The sequence below is a fragment of the Mirounga angustirostris genome, unplaced genomic scaffold, assembly GCF_029215605.1.
Source record: "Mirounga angustirostris isolate CCGP_5_RB_7025 unplaced genomic scaffold, mMirAng1.0.hap1 SCAF_4, whole genome shotgun sequence".
Classification (NCBI taxonomy): Eukaryota; Metazoa; Chordata; class Mammalia; order Carnivora; family Phocidae; genus Mirounga; species Mirounga angustirostris.
Genome location: NW_026991712.1, coordinates 54,450,492 through 54,475,233, shown reverse-complemented (window position 1 = coordinate 54,475,233; position 24,742 = coordinate 54,450,492). Strand labels below are relative to the sequence as shown.

The window sequence follows — 24,742 nt, the reverse complement described above, 5'->3', positions numbered from 1 at the left end:
TGAAACTGGACCACTTCTTACAAAATACACAAAAATAAATTCAAAAGGGCTGAAAGACCTAAATGTGAGACAGGAATCCATCAAAATCCTAGAGGAGAACACAGGCAGTAACCTCTTTGACATCGGCCAGAGCAACTTCTTACTAGGTATGTCTCTGGAGGCAAGGGAAACAAAAGCAAGAATTAACTCTTGGGACTTCATCAAAATAAAAAGCTCCTGCGCAGTGAAGGAAATAATCAACAAAACTAAAAGGCAATTTATGGAATGGGAGAAAATATTTGCAAATGACATATCTGATTACGGGTTAGTATCCAAAATATATAAAGAACTGGGACCCCTGGGTAGCTCAGATGGTTAAGCGTCTACCTTTGGCTCAGGTCATGACTCCAGGGTCCTGGGATCAAGCCCCACATCAGGCTCCTGGCTCAGAGGGGAGCCTGGTTCTCCCTCTCCCTCTGCCTCTCCCCACGCTCATGCTCTCTCTCTCTGTATCTCTGTGTCTCAAATAAATAAAATATTTGAAATATATATATAAACAAAATATATAAAGAACTTATAAAACTCAACACCCAAAAAATAAATTATCCAGTTAAAATATGGGCAGAAGACATGAATAGACATTTTTCCAAAGAAAATACACAGATGGCTAATAGACGCAAAGATGCTCAACATCACTCATCATCAGGGAAATACAAGTCAAAACTACAATGGGATATCACATCACACCAGTCAAATTGGCTAAAATTAACAACACAGGAAACAACAGATGTTTCGAGAACGAGGAGGAAAGGGCACTGTTGGTGGGAGTTCTAACTGGTGCAGCCAATCTGGAAATCATTATGGAAGTTCATCAAAAAAGTTAAAAATAGGGGGCGCCTGGGTGGCTCAGTCGTTAAGCATCTGCCTTTGGCTCAGGTCATGATCCCAGGGTCTTGGGATCGGGCCCGCATCGGGCTCCCTGCTCCGCGGGAAGCCTGCTTCTCCCTCTCCTACTCCCCCTGCTTGTGTTCCCTCTCTCGCTGTGACTCTCTCTGTCAAATAAATAAATAAAATCCTTAAAAAAAAAAAAGTTAAAAATAGAACTGTCCTGGGGTGCCTGGGTGGCTCAGTCAGTTGAGCGTCTGACTTGATTTCGGCTCAGGTCATGATCTCAGGGTCGTGGGATTGAGCCCCGTGTCGGGCTCTTGCTCAACACGGAGTCTGCTTGAGATTCTCTCTCTCCCTCTCTCTCTGCCCCCACTCAAATAAATAAATAAATAAATCTTTAAAAAAAATAGAACTGCCCTACGATCCAGCCATTGTACTACTAGGTATTTACCCAAAGAATACAAAAATACTAATTCAAAGGGATACATGCACCCTGATGTTTATAACAACATTATCAGCAATAGCCAAATTATGGAAGGAGCCCAAATGTCCATGAACTAATGAATGGATAAAGAAGATGTGGTATATATACCATACACAATGGAATACTACTCAGCCATAAAAAAGAATGAAATCTTGCCGTTTGCAATGGCATGGATGGAGCTAGAGAGTCTACCTTTCCTTCAGCTCATCTAATATAGTCAATCTAGTACTTGGTCACTCATATTCTCTCATCAATAAAATTCTATGAGTCCTTAAGTTGAAAGTGATACATAAAGTTCAGGCAAGTAGTAAGGCAGTTAGAAAGTAAAGTATGTAGCACTGATGATTACAAATTCATATTTGGCACATTTTTAATTGCTGACTGTCATATGTGTAAGATAGTATATAATCATCACTGCTTATTAACCTTAAGATTGGTGAGTGATTAAAATCTCCCAAAATGATCAAGTGCATACATTGGTAGGTTTGCAATCAGTTCTCCAGATCTGTGTAAATCTCAACTTCTGTTCCTTAATGGTTCAGGTAAACATTTGCTAAGCATCTGACAATTGTAATCTGCCAACTCAAAGATGGATCATATACTCTCTAAGAACTCTAGTGACTGAAGGGAAAATTACAGTTTTAATAGGGCTTTGAAGAATGGGAAGTCTTAAGGAGGCAAATGAAAGGGAATAGAGGACCACTTGAATCAAGCTTGGAGTCCAAGGTTTTCAGTGCAATACTGTATGCATTTATGAATTATGTGTTAGTGGTTATGTGTAAGCTGTTAGGTATTGAACATGAGTATAAAAAGACCAGCCTTCCAGACTGGGTTCTAATCCTGTGAAGTTCACAGTTTTGAAAGAAAGATCAACTCTTCAAAAATTACAACACAAGGGACTGCATGGAGCACTGGGTGTTATACGACAACAATGAATCGTGGATCACTACATCAAAAACTAATGATGTATTGTATGGTGACTAGCATAACATAATAAAATTAAATTAAAAAAAATTACAACACAAGGAGATAATGCTGATAATCATAGTTAAAAATGTTTAGAGAAAGCAACGAATTCAATATTGGGAGCTTGGGAATTGTATTAAAAGTCAATCAGAGGGGGAGATGAACCATGAAAGACTATGGACTCTGAGAAACAAACTGAGGGTTCCAGAGGGGAGGGGGGTGGGGGGATGGGTTAGCTTGGTGATGGGTATTAAAGAGGGCACATACTGAATGGAGCACTGGGTGTTATACGCAAACAATGAATCGTGGAACACTACATCAAAAACTAATGATGTAATGTATGGTGATTAACATAACATAATAAAATTTAAAAAATGTAACCTGAGGGGAAAAAAAAGTCAGTGGCCCTTTGTGGATTAAGCTTAAGTGAAGATATGAGTGTAGAAAGTTTAGAAGTTAGGCTGTGATCAGATCTTGGAAAGCCTTATATGCCAACTTGAGGAATGTCGACTTGGTTTTCTAGGACTAGGTGATAGGGAGCCATTGAAGACTGTTAAGCTTCAGAATGGCAGAATGAGATCTGGGCTTTCAAAATGTAACTCATATAGCTCGTATAAAATAAATGGGAAATGGGAAGCACACAGAAAGATGGATTATTTCAGCATTCAGAGCTTACATATGGCAGCTGATGTCCTCTGAAAGTTTAGGAGTATGTGACTAGTGATAATGTCATTCAATAAGTTTTGATCATAAGAAAATACAATGGAAAATTTGAAGATTGTTAAAATGTAGTTCTTGCACTAAGAACACGTAAATGAAGAGGCAGTTAATACTGAGTGGATAGAGGAGCAGAGGAAGAGTGTCTTAAGCAGACTCAGCGCTGAGCACAGAGCCCAACACGGGGCCAGTCTCATTACCCTGAGATCATGACCTGAGTCAAAACCAACAGTTGAATGCTTAAACGACTGCACCACCCAGGCGGCTCCATGATGTGCCCCTTAATTTTGTTAATTCCATTTTCTTTATCCATTTTGGGAAAATTTTTCCTTTATCATAGGTTATTTTACTCTTCCATTTGATGGGTTTTCTTTTGTAGGAACAGTGATCCATAAATTGACATTATTGTCTGGGGTGTTTATGCACGGTTGCCATGTTTTTTTCATCTTTAGTTTACAGGGGACCACTCTGTGCTGATATTTATTTGACCCCATATGTTTCTTCTCACCTATCAGAGAACATTGTCTCTTTCCTGCACTTCTAGGTGAGGTCATGGTATTGTCTATTCCATAATAACTTTTTCAAGTCCACTGTGGTGTTTGGTGAGCTGCCTTTCTTGGGGAGAGAGTGGTCACTTGGCCTTCAAGGTTCCCTTCCCATTAAGAGGAAAGCATTGATAGAGAGTAGAATATTCAGGAAGTGATTTGTCCACTTCACTTGCCTTTCCCCAGCAGACCTTTCCACTGTCTTTCTCCAAAATGGAGCATTAGTGAGCTCTTTTTCAGAATTTTGTCCACTTTTGCCACCATCTATATGAGTTTTCTATAGCTGCCATAACAAATGCCCACAAACTGGGTGGCTTGAAACAACAAAAATATATTTTCTGGAGGCCTAAATCCAAAATCAAGGTATTGGCAGAGTTCTATGCCTCTCTCCTAGATTTTGGAGGGTGCCAGCCATCCTTGGCATTCCTTAGCTTGTAACTACGTAACTCCAATCTCTGTCTGTCTTCACATGGCTTTTCCTCTGTGTCTCTTCTCCTGCTCATCACTTCTAAGGACCCTTGTCACTAGAATTAGGGCCCACCTAATCCAGGTTGATCTCATCTTGAGATTCTTAATTACATCTGCAAACACCCTTTTTTCAAATAAGGTCATATTCATAGGTCTCAGGTACACAGAGCAATTGGGGTGCCACCATTCAAACCACTATACCACCTATATTATTATTTTTGGAAGGGTGTTGTTTTAGGACATGCTGTTAGTCATGTGGGTTCCTGAAAGATCTTTCTCTCATTTTGGGGCTGCCAGTTTTCAATGACTTTTTTTTTTTTTTTTGCATAAAGAAGTGTCTTTTCATTAGTTTGATTCTCTATTTTATACTTTTGTACAGTTTTAGGTACCCAACTTCAGCTCATTTCAGTGGGCTTCAATCTGTCCTATCACCCTGGCAGTACATCCAAAATCATGAATACCAATGATACATATACCTTTACACTCTATTGTGTGATCATCTAAAACAGTATGTTAAAGCCCACTATGAAGGCTAGAACATATGTTATATCATTTCTTCATTGTAATGAGATCATAGTTTTCAAAACAGAAATGACATGCTTCAACAGATTGAGAGTACTCCTAATGTCACATCCTTACAAATTTTCCAATTAAACTCGCTTTATTTCCACTTATTAGATTCTCTCTTTTCAGTTTTCTGAATTAGCCAAGAATGTAGAGAGTTTATTCTGTGCAAACAGTCTAAAATTTTCTTTCATATGCCATGTAAACAAAACAGCACTATGTGATCCATCCACAGATTTCTGCTTATGCTTTTTCTTTCTGTTTTAATTTCTGTTGCAGATATAAGGTATCACCCAAAAAAACCAGTGCAACGTAGTCTAATGTTCTTGCTGGTCCAGATATGTGTATAAGCTCAGGCACAGGCCTGAGGTCCCAAATTTATAATTATTTAATTCAAACTTGTATGCCCAGCATTGTCTCCAAAGACATCTAAAATGGCAGCGCACTCAGATCTAAAAGTGATGCCAATCCTTACACTCTTTTCCAGAGTAAACTTTCTCCAACAAATATCTTGAACAAAAGCAAGTATCTTGTTAGTGTTGAGTCTAGGGAACCAGTCAAAACTCCTTTCTCTCATAATGAATCCTTCCTCTCAGTAGATACCAGATAGGAACAATTTAGTCTTTCATAAAGAATCTGATATCATGGGGCCTCAACAAATAAGAGGCTGGGTTCTTAATCTCATTCTGCCCAGGAAACTATTTATGGAAATATAATTATTTCCTCCCTAGTGACTATTTGTACATACCAAGAGATTTTGGATTTGGAGAACGTATGGAGCCATAAAATATGTACTGGTAGGCTTCTTTTATTTTTTAATGAATGAATGAAATGAATTTTACTTTGTTTTAATAGACTTTATTTTAAAAAACAGTTTCAGGCTTACAGAAAAACTTGAAAAAAGGACACAGTTCAAATATATCCCCTCAATCAATTCATTGCTTCCCCTTTATTAATGTCTTGCATTAATGTATTTTTGTTACAGTTCATGAATCAATATTGTTACATTATTATCATCTTAAGTTCATAGTTTACATTAGGGTTCACTCTTTGTGCTATGAAGTTCTATGGGTTTTGACAAATGTATGTCATGTATTCATTATTAGAGTGTCATATAGAAAATAGCTTCACTGCTATAAAATTACTCTGTGCACCACTGATTCATTCCCACCTTCCTCCCTACCCAACCCCCGGCAACCACTGATCTTTTTACTTTCTCCATAGTTTTGCCATTTCTAGAATGTCATATAGTTGGAATCATATGGTATGTAGCCCTGTAGACTGAATTCTTTCACACAATATGCACTTAAGATACCTTCATGTCCTTTTGTGGCTTGAGAGCTCATTTCTTTTTATCACTGATTATATCCCACTGAATGGATGTGCCACATTTTGTTTATCCATTCACCTCTTGAAGAATGAGGTGGTCGCTTCCCTTTGGGGCAATTGTGAATAAATAACACCTTTATAAACATTAGCATAACAGTTTTAGTGTGGACATTAGTTTTCAACTCATTTGGATAAATACCTAGAATCGTGATTACATGGTATGACTATGTTTAACTCTAAGAAACTGCCAAACTGTCTTCCAAAATGGCTGCACCATTTTGCATTCCCATTGGCAATGAATGAGAACACTTGTTGCTCTACATGCCTGTCAGAATTTGATGTGTGACTGTTTTTAGTCATTTTAGTTATGACAGATTTTAGCCATTCATCAGACGTGTAGTGCTACTTCACTTTTAATTTACAATTCCCTAATGACATATGACCTTGAGCATCTTCTCATATGTTTATTTCCTATGTGTATGTCTTCTTTGGTGAGGTGTCTATTCAGGTATTTGCCCATTTTTTATTAGATTGTTTCTTTTGTTGTTGTTGAGTTTAAATAGTTTTTTTGGGGATATTTTGAATACAAGTCCTTTATCAGATATGTGCTTTGCCAATATTTTCTCCCAGTCTGTGGATTGTTTTTTCATTCTCTTAACAGTGTCTTTCTCAGAGCGGAGTTTTCTGGGGGTTTTTGTTTGTTTGTTTGGTTGGTTTTGTTTAAGATTTATTTATTTATTTTAGGGGGGTGGGGGAGAGAGAGGGGGAGAGAGAGAATCTCAAGCAGACTGCCTACTGAGCACAGAGCCTGACACAGGGCTCAATTCCAGTACCCAGAGATCATAACCTGAGCTGAAACCAAGAGCCAGACTCAACCAACTGAGCCACCCAGGCACCACCTCTCAGAGCAGTTTTAATTTTAATGTAGTCCAATCTTATTTTTTTATTTCATGTATTGTACTATTGAGTGTTGTATCTAAAAGGTTATCACCAAATTCAAGGTTACCTAGATTTTATTCCTATTTTATTTTCTATGAGTTTTATAGTTTGGCATTTTACATTTAGATCTATGATCTATTTTGAATCAATTTTTGTGAAAACTATATGGTCTATCGTATGTAGATGTTCAGGTGTTCCAGCACTATTTGTTGCAAAGACTATCCTTTCTCCAATTGAATTGGCTTTCATCTTCTGTCAAAAACCAGTTCACTATATTAATGTTGGTCTCTTTTGGACTGTCTGTTCTATTGATTTGTCAATTACTTCACCAATATCACACTTCTTTGATTACTCTAGCTTTATAAGTCTTGAGTTTGGGCAATGTCAGCACTCTTTGCTTTCCTTTTCAATATTTTGTTGGCCTTTCTGGGTCTTTTGATATTCCATGTGAATTTAGAATCAGGTTGTTGATATCCACAGAATAACTTCTTGTATTTTGGTTGAAACTGCTTTGATCAAGTTTGAAGAATTGACATATTAACAACATTAAGGCTTCCTATCCATGAACTTGAAATATCTCTCCATTTATTTGGTTCTTCTTTGACTTCTTTCACTAGGGTTTTACAGTTTTTCTCATATGTTGTACATATTTTATTTATCCATGATTATTTCATTTTTTGATGCTTATATAAATGGTATAATTTCAAATGCAATTGTTTACTATTGGTATACAAAAAGCAATTTTCTTTTGTCTTTTTGTAACCTGCAACCTTGCTATAACTGCTTATTAGTTCCAGGAGTTCTTTTGGTTACTTTGGATTTTCTGTGAAGACAACCATGTCACCAGGAAACAAAAACCATTTCAGTTCTTCTGAATATATTTTATTTCCTCTTTTAGTTTTGTTGAATTAGCTAGGACTTCCTGAATGATGTTGAATAGGACTGATAAGAGGGGTACATTGTTAACTTGTTCTTAATCTCAAGGGAAAGTATCTGGTTTTTCACCATTAAATATGTTACTTGTAGGATTTTTATAAGTGAATTTTATCAGTGTGCTTAAATTATTCTCTATCCATAGTTTGCTGAGAGTGTTTGTAATGAATCCCTGTTGGATTTTGTCAAATCCTTTTTCTGCATCTATTGCTATGATCATATGATTTATTTTTTAACTTGTTGATGTTATAAATTACATTAATTGATTTTCAAATGTTGACCCAACCTTGCATACTTGGAATAATTACACTTAGTCACGATGTATAATTTTTTTAGTACATCATAGGATTTCATTTGCTAATATTTTGTTAAGATTCTTTTTCCCCTATGTTCATAGAAGTATTCACCTGGAGCTTTCCTCTATTACAGTGCCATGGTCAGATTTTGGTATTAGGGTGATCCTGGCCTCACAGAATGAGTTGGTAAGTATTCCCTCTGTTTTTGAAAGAGTTTGTAGAGAACTGATATACTTTCTTGCTTAAATGTTTGGTAGAATTCACAAGTGAAACCATCTGGACCTGGCACTTTGGATTTTGAATAGTTATTAATTTTTGATTCAATCTCTTTAATAAATGTAGTCCTATCCAGATCATCTATCTCTTCTTATGTGACTTTTGATCATTTCTGTCTTTTAAGGAATTGCTGCATTCATCTAAATTATCAAATGTGTGTCTACAGAGTTGTTCATAATTGTATTAGTCAGGGTTCTCCAGAGAAACAGAACCATCAATAGGAATTTATATACATTATATATATGTATATATAATATATAATATATAGAGAGATCTTTAAATAAATTTATAAATAAATATATATGCATATATACATATAGAGAGAGAGAGAAGGAGAAAAACAGGGAGAGAGAAGTGGGGGGGGGTGTATTTTAAGGAATTGGCTCATTTGATTATGGGGGTTGGCAAGTTCAAAATCTGTAAGATAGGCCAATGAAGCCCAAGGAGGTTGATGTTGTAGTCTTGAGTCTGAAGGCAGAATTCCTTCTTCCTTGGGAGAATTCAGTCTTTTTTCTTACAGCCTTCAAATGATTGAATGATGTCTTAGTCTGCTCAGGTTGCTATAACAAAATACCACAGACTGGGTGGCTTAAACAACAGATGTTTATTTCTCACAGTTCCAGAAGCTGGGGAGTCCAAAATCAAGGTGCCTGAATGATGTCAGTCAATTTGGTTCCTGGTGAAAACCCTTCTCCTGGCTTGCAGAGAGCCATCTTCTTACTGTGTACTCATATGATGGAGAGAGAAAGTTCTGGTGTCTCTTCTGCTTCAAGGGCACTAATCCTATCATGGGGGTTCCACCCTCGTGATCTCATCTAAACCTAATTACCTTCCAAAGTCCCACCTCCTAAGACTATTACACTTGAGGTTAAGGGCTTAAATATATGAATTTTTGTAGAACACAAACATTCAGTCCATACAAATGAGGATCACCCACATCATGAAGAGTAAACTGTTTTCCTCATAGTCTATTGATTTAAATGATAACTTCACAGCCACATCTACACTGTTGTTTGACCAAATAGCCGGGTACGACAGCCTAGCCATGCTGACATAAAATTAAACAACACAATAATATTCCTTTATTATCCTTTTAATATGCATGGGATTAGTAGTGGTGACCTCTCTTTTATTTCTAATATCAGTAATTTGCATCTTTCGTATTTTCTTGGTTAGCCTGGCTAGAGAAAAGTTTACCAATTTTACTGATCTTTTCAAAGAACCAGATTTTGGTATCACTGATTTTTTCTATTAATTTCTTGTTTTAAATTGCTTTTCTAATTTTCATTATTTCTTTTCTTCTGATTAATTTAATATTAATTTATTCTCTCTTTTCTATTTTCCTAATGTGGGAGCTTAAATGATTGACTTAGATTTTTTCTTTTCTAACATATGCATTTAATGCATATACTAAGCTCTGCTTTCACTATGTCCAACAAATTTTGTTAATGTGTATTTTCTTTTCATTTAGTTTTTTCCTTTTAAATTTTCCTGTATGTTATCTAAACATTTTTTTGTACCTGTATGTTATCTAAAATGTTGTTTAACCTCCAAATATTCCATCTATTGTTCTATTATTGATTTCCAGTTTAATTATGTTTTAATTTGGGAACATACTTCTCAGATTTCTATTTGCTAAAGGTTTGTTAAAATGTTTTATGACCCAGAATATGTTAGAACGTGGTGAATATTCTATGTGAGCTTGCAAAAAAATGTGTATCATGCTGTTGTTGGATGAAGTATTTTACAAATGTCAATTAGGTCCAGTTTTTATAGTGCTTTTCAGTTGAACTATATGCTTATTGATTTTCTGTCTGCTGAATCTGTCAATTACTGATAGAGGGGTGTTGAAGTCTACAACTATAATAGTGGTTTTATCTATTTCTTGCTGTTTATCAGTTTTTGCTTCACAAATTTTGATGCTATGGTTAGGCACACACATTAAAGATTGTTGTGTCTTCCTAAAGAATTTACCCCTTTATTATTATTTAATGTCTTTACTTTACTTTTTACTTATCTCTGATAGTCTTCCTTACTGTGTGCTTTGCTTGAAATAAATATAGCTACTCCAGGTTTCTTTTGATTAGTGTTAACATGGCATATCATCCTCCAACCTTTTTACTTTTAATCTACATGTATCTTTATACTTAAAATGGGTTTCTTGTAGATAACATAGAGTTGGGCCTTCTTTTCCTTTTTTTTTTTTTTTTTACCCACTCAGCAAGTCTCTGTCTTTTAAGTAGTGTATTTTTATTTCATTTTTATAACTAAAATAAAGTCATTGCTAGAACAAAAAGACTTACCTCTTAGAAGGTAACTTCTCTTGTTAAATTGCAACTGACTCAGTCATACTGCTAAATTATATACACAGGAAATTTGTTTTATCCTCCAGCATAACTTGATAAAAGAAGAACTAATTTAAGATTTATTTTAGACAATTTAAATTCTTCTTTCCTATGTTAATTAGAGTTAAACATATTTAGACATATTTATAAAGTAATGTTTGAGAAGAATTTGATCATTTATTTGTTAGCAAACCAATGAAATGCAAGATCAAATTTGACAGGTATTAGGTGAGAGAGATTTTAAGGTGTTAAAGAGCTTTTGAAAAGGAGAGAGAGTGTATCAGATTTGAATTTTGGAAAGATAACTCAAATGCCAGCAAAGAGGACAGATGCACACAGGGAGATCAGCAGGGAACCCCCTGGAGGCTATGGAAGTGGTCTCAGTGATGTTCGATGACTTCCTGCCCTGAAACTATAGTAGTGGAAGTCAACAGAATGAATGACTTGTACAGGTGTTGAGCCGGTATACTAATCTGTAGGATTTGGTGATGGATGAGATGAAGGAGCAAGGGTGCCAAGGATGATTCCAGGCTTTCAGCATTGAGAGACTGGGCAAATGCAAACATTGCTACCTAAGATAGAGAATGCAGAAGCAGGAACAGATGAAAAGTGATGATAATTAGTTCTCCGTTATGCATGATGTACATACATCTCCATAAAGTACAGTACATCTCCATAAAGATTTCTAATTGATATTTAAATTATCTGGTGCTTAAGTTTATGAAAGGGGTGTAAACCAGAGGGCCATTGATGCAAAGACAAAAGTTGAATCTGTGAAGGCCCCTTGAATAGAGATGGAGATGGAGTTAAAGACACTGAAAATTGTAGAAGCCAATTATAACCTATTCATCATTGGATTTTATAATTTAATAACTTACAATAAAGAACAACCCTTTGTGTGCGTCTAACTAGACTGAGTCATTCCTAGAAAGTATATGGCCATCTCTAGCAGCCTTTATATTTTTAGCCAGCCGCTATTCTGGTGACTAAGAGTTATGTAATTCAACCATATAAGTCATGTTTAGGCAAAATAATCTCTATGAAAAAAACAATATTATATAATATCCCAAACTAGTTCACATATTGAATATCAGAAAGGTACCTGACATTTGATTCATAACAAATTTCCAAAGAAACAGATGGTCAAGAAAAGAGACTTCTAGCTTATTTGAAACAAGTTCCGGGTTCTCATGAACTTGTGGTATTAATTTTAAATTCATCTATTATTTATCATATATTATTACAATTCATATTGTTACTTATGAAAAACTACTATGTATATGCAAGGTATTCTGTTGAACATTCTGTGGGATACAAAGATAAATCAAGCGTAAACTGTCCTTAAGATACTTATGGACTAGTGTGGAGAAATAAGATACAAACTTAGGTAAGTATACAAGGAGTACAGTGTTAAGAATCACAGACAATTTAAAAATGAAATTAAGTAAACAACCCCATTTACATTAACGTCAAAGACACATAAAATACTTAGGAATACATTTAACCAAAAAAAAGTTCAAAGTTTATAGTCTGCAAAATACAAAATATTTGTTAGAAGAAACTAAAGAAGATCTAAATACATGGGAAAACATCCCATGTTCATGTGTTTATGGATCAGAAGCATTATTATGCTTCTGTTTATCTACAGTTGCAAAAAATTCCCTCTCAGAGTCCCAACTGACTTCTTCCTAAAAACTGAAAGGTGATTCTAAAATTCATATGAAATTGCAAGGGACCTGAAATAGCCAAAACAATAGCAGAGTTTTACCCTGTTTTTCCTCATAATAATGAGCATGTTTTCTGGGGTTTGATTTCCAGTTTTGCCACTTGCCAGCTATGTTGTCCAGGTCTCAATGTCCTCATTACATAGAGGTGTTTTAGGAATTATATAAGTTAATACATAGAAAGTGCTTACAGAAGCATTGGCACATTGTACACCCTGATTTTGTCTTAGTTATTATTATTATCATCACCTCATAGGGGTATTGTGAAGCTCAAAAAAGATAATGTGTATGAAACTTTTTGTAATGTACTGCTATTATCATTTTGTATTATAGTGACATGTGTATCCACCATCCTTATAGAGTATAGAACAGACTATTAATTTTTAATGGCCTACATTGCACATAATAAATGCTCAGAAATTCATATTTTAGTTAACTGTTACTTTTATGATCAAATCACTAAGGACTTTCGATTATGCTAGGAATAAAATCTAAGTATCATTGCATCAAGACCCCTCTCAATCTTGCTATAAAATACAGATCCCCTTATGTCTTCCGCTCTATCACTGGTCTTGAAAGTGGAGTCACGATGGACCATTCATTGCAGTGTGGGAGGAAAATTTTAGAAATTCTAACTACATGTAGTTTTTATCTCATCCTTTGTGAATTTTCTTCTGTTTTATATATATCTTTATGAATGCATGCAAAAATATTATGAAATGCTCTAATATGTAAATAAATGCTAAATGGATATTGGAAGTGTAGGTTCAAAAAATTTTCCCTGGAAATCAGTGCGCTATCCCACAACGTGGTCTTTCTCCTAGCGCCAAGCAGATCTCTTCAACTCCTTCTAGGACACAGCTTATATTTTTCTGTTCCCAAATCTAGCTCACACCCAGTCTGTTTGTTTTGAATGACAGTACGGAGCCACTCCTTTTCAAGCTGCAACTTGCATACTTCACACCAAGACTAAACTATCACCAAAGGAAAACTTTTTTTTTTTTTAAAGATTTTATTTATTTGCGAGAGAGAATGAGAGAGAGCACATGAGAGGGGGGAGGGTCAGAGGGAGAAGCAGGCTCCCTGCCGAGCAGGGAGCCCGATGCGGGACTCGATCCTGGGACTCCAGGATCATGACCTGAGCCGAAGGCAGTCGCTTAACCAACTGAGCCACCCAGGCGCCCACACTCATGCTCTCTTAATTATATAAACTCACATACACATGTTTATGGGACATCTATAATGCCATCATATCTTCCCTGCAGTAAACAACAAAGGGGCATTATTTAGTTTCCTTTTCTTTTTTTTCTTTTTTTTTTTTTTTTGACACAGAGAGAGATAGCGAGAGCAGGAACACAAGCAGGGGGAGTGGGAGAGGGAGAAGCAGACTCCTGCCGAGCAGGGAGCCCGATGCGGGACTCGATCCCGGGACTCCAGGATCATGACCTGAGCCAAAGGCAGTCGCTTAACCAACTGAGCCACCCAGGCGCCCCACCAAAGGAAAACTTCTTTAAAGAAGGGTCTACGCCTCGTCCATCATGGTATCTACCTTGAAGTCCCCACCACTTTACCACACGAAAGCGTTTTCCATAATAACAGGCTCCAAAGAGATGCTTGTTTCACGCATAAGCTGACACGATATTGCTATCAAGAGGCAGGAGAGTGTGCTGGTTAACCGCAAAGGCTCCTATCTGGGTTCTGCCCCTTACAAACTGGCCGGCCACAAGCCTCAGCTTCTTCCTCTGTGAAATAAAAGTAGTAAGAGTACCTCTCTCACAGGCATATTGTGAAAGTGTATTTGGCTAGTCCCTGGAACAAAACTAGCGCTTCATAAATGTTAGTATTATTATGGTCTTCCTGAGACTCAAACCCAGTAATGTCTGTAAAGCCTCCGGTACACACTGAGCGAATAAGGGGACTGAATTTTCTCTACCAGCCATGTTGACATGAATAATCTGTGGTGACTTCTTTCTCCTTCCTTCTAATTTATCCCCTCATATTTGTAGACAACTTTCTTGAGACTGTCATGGCACGGTTCACGTGAATTGATTAGTTCATATACTCTTCCACGTCTTACGAATTAATCTCTTAAGAAGAGTAACCATGTTTTGCTTTGGGTTTTGTTGCTGTTTGTGTAAGATTTACTTATTTATTTGAGAGAGAGAGTGGGGAAGAGGGGAGACGGAAAAGGAGAGGGAGAGAGTCAAGCAGACTCTGCACTGAGTGCTGAGCCCACGCGGGGCTTGTTCTCACAACCTTGTGATCATGACCTTGGCCAAACCAAGAGTTGGCCTCTTAACCAACTGCGCCACCCAGGCACCAACAGGTATTGTTTTAACAGTATCATTGTTGCTGCTGTTGTTTTTGTTGCTGTTGTGCATTTTAACGAGATAAACTCCACATTTCCAAAAATTGTGCTATGAATCTGGTAGACAAAACTCTCCTTTTGGATTCCAATAGCAATTTTCTTTGCAGTTTTATGCACATATAGTTATTTAAAAGTGTTGTAGGACTAACACTAGTTGATTCTTTGCCTAGGTAATAAAATTAAATAAAAGCATTATCTTGACTCAAAAACATTAATTTAGTAGCATTAATTAATGCAGCAAATGTCAACTGTCAAAACTTCATGAAATGCGAAGTGGGATAACTGCCATTTAGTGTACACTTTTTTCCTTGTCAATGGGCAAAATCAGGGACCTCTGTGGTCCCTGTTCAATATTATCTTGGGGCGCCTGGGTGGCTCAGTCGGTTAAGCATCTGCCTTCAGCTCAGTCATGATCCCAGGGTCCTGGGATTGAGCCCCACGTTGGACTCTCTGTTCAGTGGGAGCCTGCTTCTCCCTCTCCCTGCCGCTCCCCCTGCTTGTACTCTCTCTCTCTGTGGAATAAATAAATAAAATCTTTTAAAAAATATATTATCTTGAATTTCCCATATCCCTTCAAGAGTTGGAACAATGAATTTCCCAAAGTGTCATGCCACTTGAGTATAAGTATGTGGAGAAGATGATAGTGGAATGGCGGGAGGGGGCAGATTAGACAATTTCTCCCATCTTATGAACATTTGAGAGGGTTTTCCTTTGCCCTTTAAGACTTCAAGAACTGATTATCTTTTAAATCAACACATCCCATTATGTTGATACAGCTATTAGATTGTAAAAAAATTATTTTTGTAGGTGACATAATTGTGTAGAAAATCCCAAGGGATCAACAACAAGAACAACAACTCCTGGAACTAATAAGTAATTATAGTAAGGTTTCAAGATACAAGGTTAATATACAAAAGCCAATTGCTTTCCTATATATCTGCAAGGGACAATTGGAATCTAAAATTCAAAACACAACACTATTTACAATAGCACCCTAGGTATAGATCTAAGAAAATGTAAACAGGATCTATATGAGGAAAAATGTAAATAGGATCTATATGAGGAAAAATATAAACTGAAGAAAGAAATCAAAGAAAGATCTAAATAAATGGAAATATATTTCCCTATAGGAAGACTTAGTATTGTTAAGATGTCAGCTTAGATGTGAATTCAGATACCTCATTGATCAATATAGACAGATGGCAATAAAGTATACGAAAAGATATTCAACATCCTATGACTTTAGGGAACTGTTGATTAAAACAACAACGAGATGCCATGACACACCTATTTGAATGGCTAAAATTCAAAACATGGACAACACCAAATACCGGTGAGAATGTGAGGCATCAGGAACTCTCATCCATTGCTGGTGAAAATGCAAAATGGTACTATCATTTTGGAGGACACTTGGATAGTTTTATATAAAACTAAACATAGTCTTACCATATGATCCAGCGATCACTCTCCTAGATATTTATCCAAGTGAGTTGAAAACGTATGTCCATACAGAACTCTGCACACGAATGCTTATAGTTTTATTCATAATTGCCAAAAATAGGAAGCAACCAAGACATGTCCTTCAATCAGTGAACGGAAAAACAAACTGTGGTATACCCACTCAATGGAATTTTATTGAGCAATAAAAGAAATGAACTATTAAGCCACAAAAAATCATGGAGGAACCTTAAATATACATTGCCAAGTGAAAGAATCCAGTCTAAAAAAGCTATATACTGCATGATTCCAACTATATGACATTCTAGAAAGGCGAAAGTATAGAGACCATAAACAGACTGGTGGTTGCCATGCATTCAAAGGGAGGGGAAGAGGGGGGATAAATAAGCGGAGCACAAAGGATTTTTAAGGGCAGTGAAACTATTCTGTATGATACTGTAATGGTGGATACATGACCCTACATTTGCTAAAACCCATAGAACTGTACAACACAAAAGCTGAACCCTAATGTCAGCTATGGACCTTAATTAATAATAATGTATCAATATTGGTTCATCAATTTAACAAATGTACCACACAAATGCACCACACAAATGCAAGATGTTAATAATAGGGGAAACTGTACAGAGGACGAGTGGGTATATGGTAATTCTCTACTTTCTGCGAACTTAAAACTACTCTAAGATATAAATTATATTGTAAAAAAAGTCCATAGTAAATTAAAAAATTAATTCACAGCAAATTACATATATACATATGTATAAAAATACCTATATAATGCATATGCATGTACACACATTCAGATGAAATAACCATACATCTTTTTTTAATGATAGTTTTTTGATATTGTATTCTGTTATTTTCCCTCTTCTATTACAGTGCTTCTACAGGGACTGTCTTCAGGAAGTGACGATTTGCAGGTAGTTGTGCTAAATTATGCTTACAAGAAATGTGGTAGTGAAGGAAACTGAGAGGAAATGGATAGCTGTGGGAATCTGAAGGCCTACTAAAGAATTATTTTAAAAAGATATAATGATGCCAACTATAAAAATAGGTAGCTAGTAGCTCTTTAAATTTTGCTCTTTAGTTATTTCACTTTCTTTCAAGGAATACAGACACTTGAATATGAAACTGTTAAAATGTGAGGAAAACAAACAAGCACATACCAAGTCATTGATGCTGATCATTAGAACGTGCTGATACTCTCTGCCGTCTTTACCTTCAATATCACAATCGGATGATGCTACTGGCAACAGAACAAGGATCAGGGGAGGAATTCCAAAGATATACCTAAAAGAAACTAAATTGAACAGTGAGTAAGAATAAGCTGAATGTTGTAAGTCATTCTATCGTTTGTGTTGTTTCAATCGGCCTGACCATTTATTTCTAGTAACTTTTTGAAATGCACCTTGGCTTTTGGATAGTGTGGGAAGACCCTAAAATTCAGTATTATGTAACAACCAAGGTAGGGCTGCATTTTAGAGTTTAGATTTCTTTTATTTTTTTACTTAAAAATTACTCTTTGGAAAAGCACTGAACAGGTGTGATGAAAGCAGACTCTGCCTTTGAATAACACTCTAGGGTATAAATTAGTTTATTCAGTTTTGATTTATATTGAACATTCCTACAAGAAAAGGCATCTACAGGTAAACAGGTAAACTACAGGTAAAAAACAGTTACACATTTTTGAAATTTTATGATTTATGGCATGTATATTTATGTAAACCTTGATGATTGTCCAAGTACCCAGCCTCTTCCTGGAGGCAGCACTGCACCTTTATTTCCATGGTACTGTGATTATATTCTTTCTTTTTAATGATGGACCTTAAAGGGTTAACCCTTCCCAGAACTGTGACAAAGCTGACATTTACATTTTGACACTCTATCTTTTCAGTATATTCTTTGTTTCTATGTGTCCAGAGACCCATATTTTCTACAAACACAGCTTTGTCTAGCTTCTTGACATGTTAGAAAAACCCATAAAATAACTTCACACCCTGGTAACTAATGATTTATATCTGTTTTTGATAAGCCTTCCTACTTAGAGGCATTTGTCTAATCGAAAGGAATGAAATTATAAATGGTATCATTTCAGGCAGTAATAATGCACTGATGGAGAGCCCGTTATTCCCAGAGACATTAAAATGTGGTTATATAGAGATGTATTTCTTCATAAGTCTGCCAAAATGTCTTGTTTGTATCTTTCTGCAAATTCTTGAGTTACGTTGACAATATATCTCCTTAATTTTCCAAATGAAGTTTAACTGTACTTGATGAGTGCAAGACATTCCACACCTGTGTTTTTTTTGATTAGGACTACAAACAATACTCTTTGGAACCCAAGGAACTAATATTGTGACATATGTTAAATACATCATAAAGTTCCCAATAATATTATCATCTATTGTATCATTATCTGTCATATAAAAGTCAGTAGCACTCCCCAATAAATGATGAGCTGTTTGTTACCCATATTTTTACAAATAGAGAAAGCAGGCTAAATAGCAGGTATGAGAACAAACACAAATCTCATCTCCATATATCATGGACACTTGACAAAGTAAGAGAAACAAAATAAGACATGGAATTGATTCATAGCTGCCATTAAGAGTCTATACACATACCGCAAAATTCACTTAGGAGATTAATGATGATGATGATGATGATGATGATGATAGTTATGTTGGAGTACCCAACATGTGCTAAGCATTTTGTTACCTTATACCTATCTGTAAAGATCAAAAGAGTCCTACAAATTGATCTTTTGTAAAAACCAGATAATAGGTGCCAGGTCTGGATTCTAACCTGAGTTTACTGCCTCACCAGAAATGGTCATAATCTTTTGATAACATGTAATTACTTTAGTCCTCTGAATGAAACCACTTCTATGTAATATTACATAGCTCTACCTCTCTCTTGTACTATTGGTCCTTCATCCTGAAGATTCTCAACGAAGAGTCAATTGCTATTTATTTACTAGATCCTGACTTTGTAATTGGATTTGTACAGACTGCATAGATCCAAACTTCATTTTCTCTGTCTTCTTACAGGTGTCCAAAAAGGAACACTTTGGAAAGAGTAGATGATAATTTATATAGCATATAACTTGAAATGAGTTTTAAGGGGAATATAATAAAATAAATGCTAGAATGAAAAAAGAGACCTTTTTTTATTCTACATAAATGTTATTTTAAAGGTCCATCTTTTACGTTTTGACAAAGGAGGTTGTTTTATTTTCTATGAGCACTACCTGTTGTTTCCTCTTCACCCCAACTTTCAGTAAGTGCTCCCCAAGTTCATATCGATCCATTTATTCATTGAATGACATTTACCAGTGCTTTCAATGGTGGCTTGGTAGAAAACTTAGTCTTTTTCATGTATTACAACTAGTTTCTCAATCCTGAAACTTAATTTGCCTTGGGGCACCTGGGTGGCTCAGTCGGTTAAGTCTCTGACTCTTGATTTCTGCTCAGGTCATGATCTCAGGGTCGTGCGATTGAGCCCCCCTTCAGGCTCTGAGCATGCAGTCTGCTTAAGATTCTCTTTCTCTCTCCCCCTCTGCCCCTGCCCTCTCTTGCATGTGCATTCTTTAAGTGAATGAATGAATGAATGAATGAATGAAATCTTTTTTAAAAAATGAAACATAATTTGCTCTGTCTATAAAGACAAAGCCATTGTTGCCATTGTTGTTAAATAGGCTAGCTCCAGATGGATTAAGCCAAAACAAAACACAGAGGGTTGGGGTATGGAGACTTGGGGTTTTTGTCTTGGTGTGACAAGGGGTTGTATGACAATGGGTTGTGTGACTAAGTGAATGACAGCATCTTTTAAGTTTAATTTAACTGATCTGTAAAATGAAAACTTTAGACTAAATGATCCCTTAATGTCCCTTTCAACTTTCAAGACCTTAATTCTAAGAATCTCCCTGGCCATCCCAATAAAGTATTTCTTTAGACTTGAAATTGCCTCATGGACAATACTGCAAACACACCCAGGGCTTCAGACCCACATCTCACATGTTCCCACCTCTCAAATTAACAACTGCAGTTTGGCCTGCAATTGAAGTCTTTTCTCCACACCATCCAGAGAATAAACATATTAATATTGCCTAGTTTGAGCATGCTTTTGACATTGTTGTCACAAGAGGAAAAAACTCTGCTTTTATTCTGTTTTGTTTCAGATTATGCATAGACATTCACCCTTTTCATGACCCTGAGCTTTTCTTTAAATTACAGAAAAGACAGACCATAAGGAATAATGCAAGGCAAGCTTGGGCCTGTGGAATTTTGTCTTTAGATTTCCTGAAGGGATTGAAACTGGAGAATTTGTTTCTCAACAGGGAATTTGGTTACACCAGAATGATGGCTGTCTAAAAAAAAAATTCTTGTTGGTTTTTAATTTAAGCCAAATAATACATTCAATCCTCAGCTGCATAAGTTATGGGGTCAAAGTGAACATAAATTAGTTTCTACAGCCTATCAAATGCAATCTTTCATCCCTCTTTAAGACAAGTAAGTGCTTATTGAATGTCCACTATAAACATTTCATAGACCCATTTTCACTGGGAATTAAAAGAAATACTCAAAAGATATTCAGGATGGAATAGAAAACATTATCTGAATTCTGAATATATAATATGACTTGGCTTTAATATGAACAATTGGCACAAGCAATTCTGCACAATTGGCAATTTGTGCATAAAGAGAAGAAAAAGTTAATAAACAGAAAACAACCATGAGTTGTATGGAAATCAGCTCGTTAAGATTACAAACATAAATTTGATTATCCTCATATAAATAAATCTAATTTCTGCCACAATCAATATTAACACTGCTCCGTAAACTCTATCCACAAATCCCATGATAAACACTTAAAGACATTTCTGCAGCCATCCTATGAGACTGCATGCAATATTTCATTTAATCTCATAACCACTTCAGGGGGTAAGTACTACCAATTATTCACAGTTCTGAAAATGGAGAATCTAAGGAACAAAGAAACTTTCCCCCCATATATAACATGTATAGTATGAGACAGGTTAAAGAGTTTAGAAACGCAGCTTTTAGCCACTGAGCTGAACTGCTTCCTACAAAAACAAGTGTGTGTGTGTGTGTGTGTGTGTGCAGTCAAGGGAATGTACAAAAACCCATCTTTTTCCACATGAACTCCACTAAGGTGCTTCCTGGTCAAGCTCTGAAACACTGCATCATACACTCCTATTTCAAGAAAAACAGACACTAAATATTTGCTCTTATGACACCAGGTTATGTGTCAGAGGTTAGACCAGAAAAAATAATCTCATGTGCATGAATGTGAATATGACATATAAATGGATCCTATGAAATAGTTTTTTCCATTTTTGTTTAAGATACTGAAACACTGATGTGGTACCATGTGTGATTCTCCTTTGTACCTGTTCAGGCTTTCTCATCTTTCTCTCGGTTCCCTGTTTTTATTACTATTCCATTTTTGGTCCTCAAACGTGATTAAATTATCTAAACTAGATAGTACCCTTGAGAACCACATAGTAGGGCCTCAACTACTTCAACTCCCCAGAGAAGCAGCAAAGGAAAAGTTTAAAGAGTAACTCTATCCTTAAGCTTCTTGTAAAATCTCTTGGAAATGCAAAAGCCACACATTATAATCACTATTTTTATCAGAAGTTTAGAATTCTAATGTTTTGTTTGCAAATAGCTTCTGGTAGGTGAATAATACAGATACACTTCAGGAAATAAAGCTCCTTGTTAATAATGCACATCCTCGCTTTCTTTGTTTTTGTTTTTTAACCTCGCCATTTCAAATCAGAGCTGATGCAGGGATTAGAACCAAGAGCTACAGGAAAGAAAGAATTGCAGGAGATCCACGGCATTTGGAGGCAGATAGGGATATACCTAATTTCTAATTCTATACAAAACTTCTGGAGGGCACCCATTACAAATCTTTTTCCATAATCGTCTTCCATACTCTACCCACCCCACCCGCTTTATGTTGTTACTGATCTGGTACTTCTTGGCTATGCCAAGTCAAGATTCTTTAATACCTATGAGGGAGGAAAGGCTCTTTTGATCTAACGGTGTAGCCTGCAAAGCGCACAGGCCAGGCATGAAACGGAAGAGCAATTTGCTCCCTATTCCCGCACCCTCCTCCACCACCCCCCCTTTTTTTTGCATGAGGAAGTATTTACTATAAAATATTCTAATTTCCCTCACTAGATCTTCGCCCCTCACATCTCCTTTTCTCCTTTTTCTCCCATCCAGTAAACTTTTTGGCTCTTTCCCTTGGCCGTATGGGAATCCAGCTCGCTCGCCTCAGCTCTGCCCTTGTCCGTAGTCCACACGAATAAAAATATATTAGATCTCGGCCAAGGTCTAGAATTTAGACTCAAGCCTATTTAATCCTGCCTCCACCAAGGAGCACCCATATAGGAAAAAAACAGAAACCCGAAACTCGCCTTTCTCGGTGCCAGCCCGAGGACTTGGGTTCCCGGCAAAGGGCACGAGGTACTGCCCCAGTCGGAAACCCCCAGCCTCGCTGAGGGGGCAAAACGGGGCTTTCCAGAGACCTGTCCCCCTAGGGTTTAAAAGCGCGTCCCGTGGGAGCTTCGCTTTCGCTTCTCTAGAGAGTAGGGAACCGCACGAGCTCAGGTAACTGGCCCCTACCCGGGCATCAGTGAGTAACTGGGCGCCGCCAGGAGCACGGGTACGGCGGCCAGGGCGCCGGGTTGACAGAGGGCAGCGCTGGCTCGGGGAGACCGACGGCGAGCCACTGGCCACCTCTGCGACCTGGTTGCGGGCTGCCACCGCTGAGCAGCGCGGACGCCGCAGCGCCGCGTCTCGGGACGCGAAGGCGGCGTCGGGGACGGCTTCTCGCCGCGGGCTAGGCGCAGCAGTCCCGACTGCAAGTGGCGGCTGTGGGCCAGGGTGCCGCAGCGCGGCTGACGCCTGCCGGTGGGAGAGCCAGTGCTCTCGGCAGGTCCAAAGTACAAGGCTGGGCTGTTCCCGGACGCGCCTGGGCGCGGGGCCCGGCGACGCGTCCTGGAGTTCCCCCGGCGTGCCGGGCGCGCGGACTGGTGCGCCTGGGAGAGGAGCGCTTACCATGGAACATGGTCTGCGGGAGGCGGGCGTGGTCATGATGACCGCAACTGCAGCAGGAGCAGGCTCTCACCGCCCATAGTCGCTGCCAGAGCCCTGGTCTTCCGCGGAGTTGCCGGGAGTCCGTGCCGGGTAGGGCGGCCTCTGCCGCTGGTTCCTCTCACCCACGCCGCGCCTGCTGCTTCATCCATCCCAAGGGGGGCGGCACACACCACGGCCCGGCTCTGCGCTTTGCCTTTCCCATAACTTCCGTAGGATCAGCCGGCAGTGTACTTTCAGTTTCTACTTTGCGCCGGGTCTGCAGGTTTGATCTTTGGGTTCACCACCGAGGTGCCTGCACCGCCCCACCTCTCTTGAGCACCTGCGTCCTCCCCTAGCTCTTCTTGTGCACCTGAACCGGGACCAGAGGAGGGCGCGAATCTCCGAAGCACCACCCACAGGAGGAATGAGCTGGCCTTCGGAATGAGAACAATTCGAGGCAAAAGACTTTCCAAATGACCTCTAACCGTCTTGGCAAAGCTAGGCGACTGCGATCTAAATGTATTGGTTGCTAATCTGTGGAAGCCACAAACGTGTAGGGCGAAAGCGGGCAATTGCAAGCCTACGCCACCAAGGAGGCGTCGCAGGTCTTGCCACGGATGTAGTGGACGATGCCGAGTCGTCTCGAAAAAAAAGAAAAAGGAAGTAAAGAAAGATTAAAAGGGTCACGCCCTCCGCCCCTCAACCTCTGTCATCAGTCTCTTTCTGCCCTGTGTTTTGTAGATGCACCTGCCCAGGTGAGACCTCAAAGAAAAATAATCCTGTGGGTGCATCTAATCTGGTAAGTGGTATGTTTGGACCCGAAACACAAAACCCAGATTAGGTTGAGAAAATGGAGACTGACGATAATAGTTGATAACTATGACTCCCACCTATGCATTTATCTGAATTGACCAATAAGTCATACTAACCATTTTTACTCTGTTTTACTGAGGAGCTAATTTTTTTTCTAAGCCTGAATTATTTTAGTATTTCCTGTTTGAATTTGTTTTCTGATATTCTGCAGGAACCCTGCTTAAAAGAAGGTGGGTAAAGTAGTAAGGGTGATGATGATAACAGCTATCATTTATCTAGCATTTGCTCTGTACTAATATTGTGTTAAGCATTATATATATATATATATATATATATATATATATATATATCTCCTCTCATGCAAAATTTTCTATGAGTAGACACTTTCCTTATCCGCACTTCACAGATGTGGGAACTGAGACTTCCTTAAGTAACTTCCCAGAGTTCACTTAGCTGGTTAGTAACAGAGCTTGGACACAAACCTCCTGTATTCTGGCTCTAGAGTTCATGCTTGCAGCCTCTGTGTTAGCCGTCCTTG

At 37.9% G+C, this 24,742-nt stretch overlaps 1 protein-coding gene across 1 annotated transcript in view; it reads right to left on the bottom strand.

The window, feature by feature from the left end:
• IL7 (interleukin 7) overlaps window positions 1-23,994 on the bottom strand; it is a 52,333-nt gene extending 28,339 nt beyond the window's left edge. The window contains exons 1-2 of the mRNA XM_045896341.3: window positions 23,374-23,994; window positions 17,446-17,579 (exon numbers count right to left, since the gene is read on the bottom strand). Of these exons, the coding sequence (XP_045752297.1) occupies window positions 17,446-17,579; window positions 23,374-23,383 (144 nt within the window). The 5' untranslated portion in view covers window positions 23,384-23,994. The remainder of the gene's footprint in view (window positions 1-17,445; window positions 17,580-23,373) is intronic.
• Window positions 23,995-24,742: the final 748 nt, after the last annotated feature.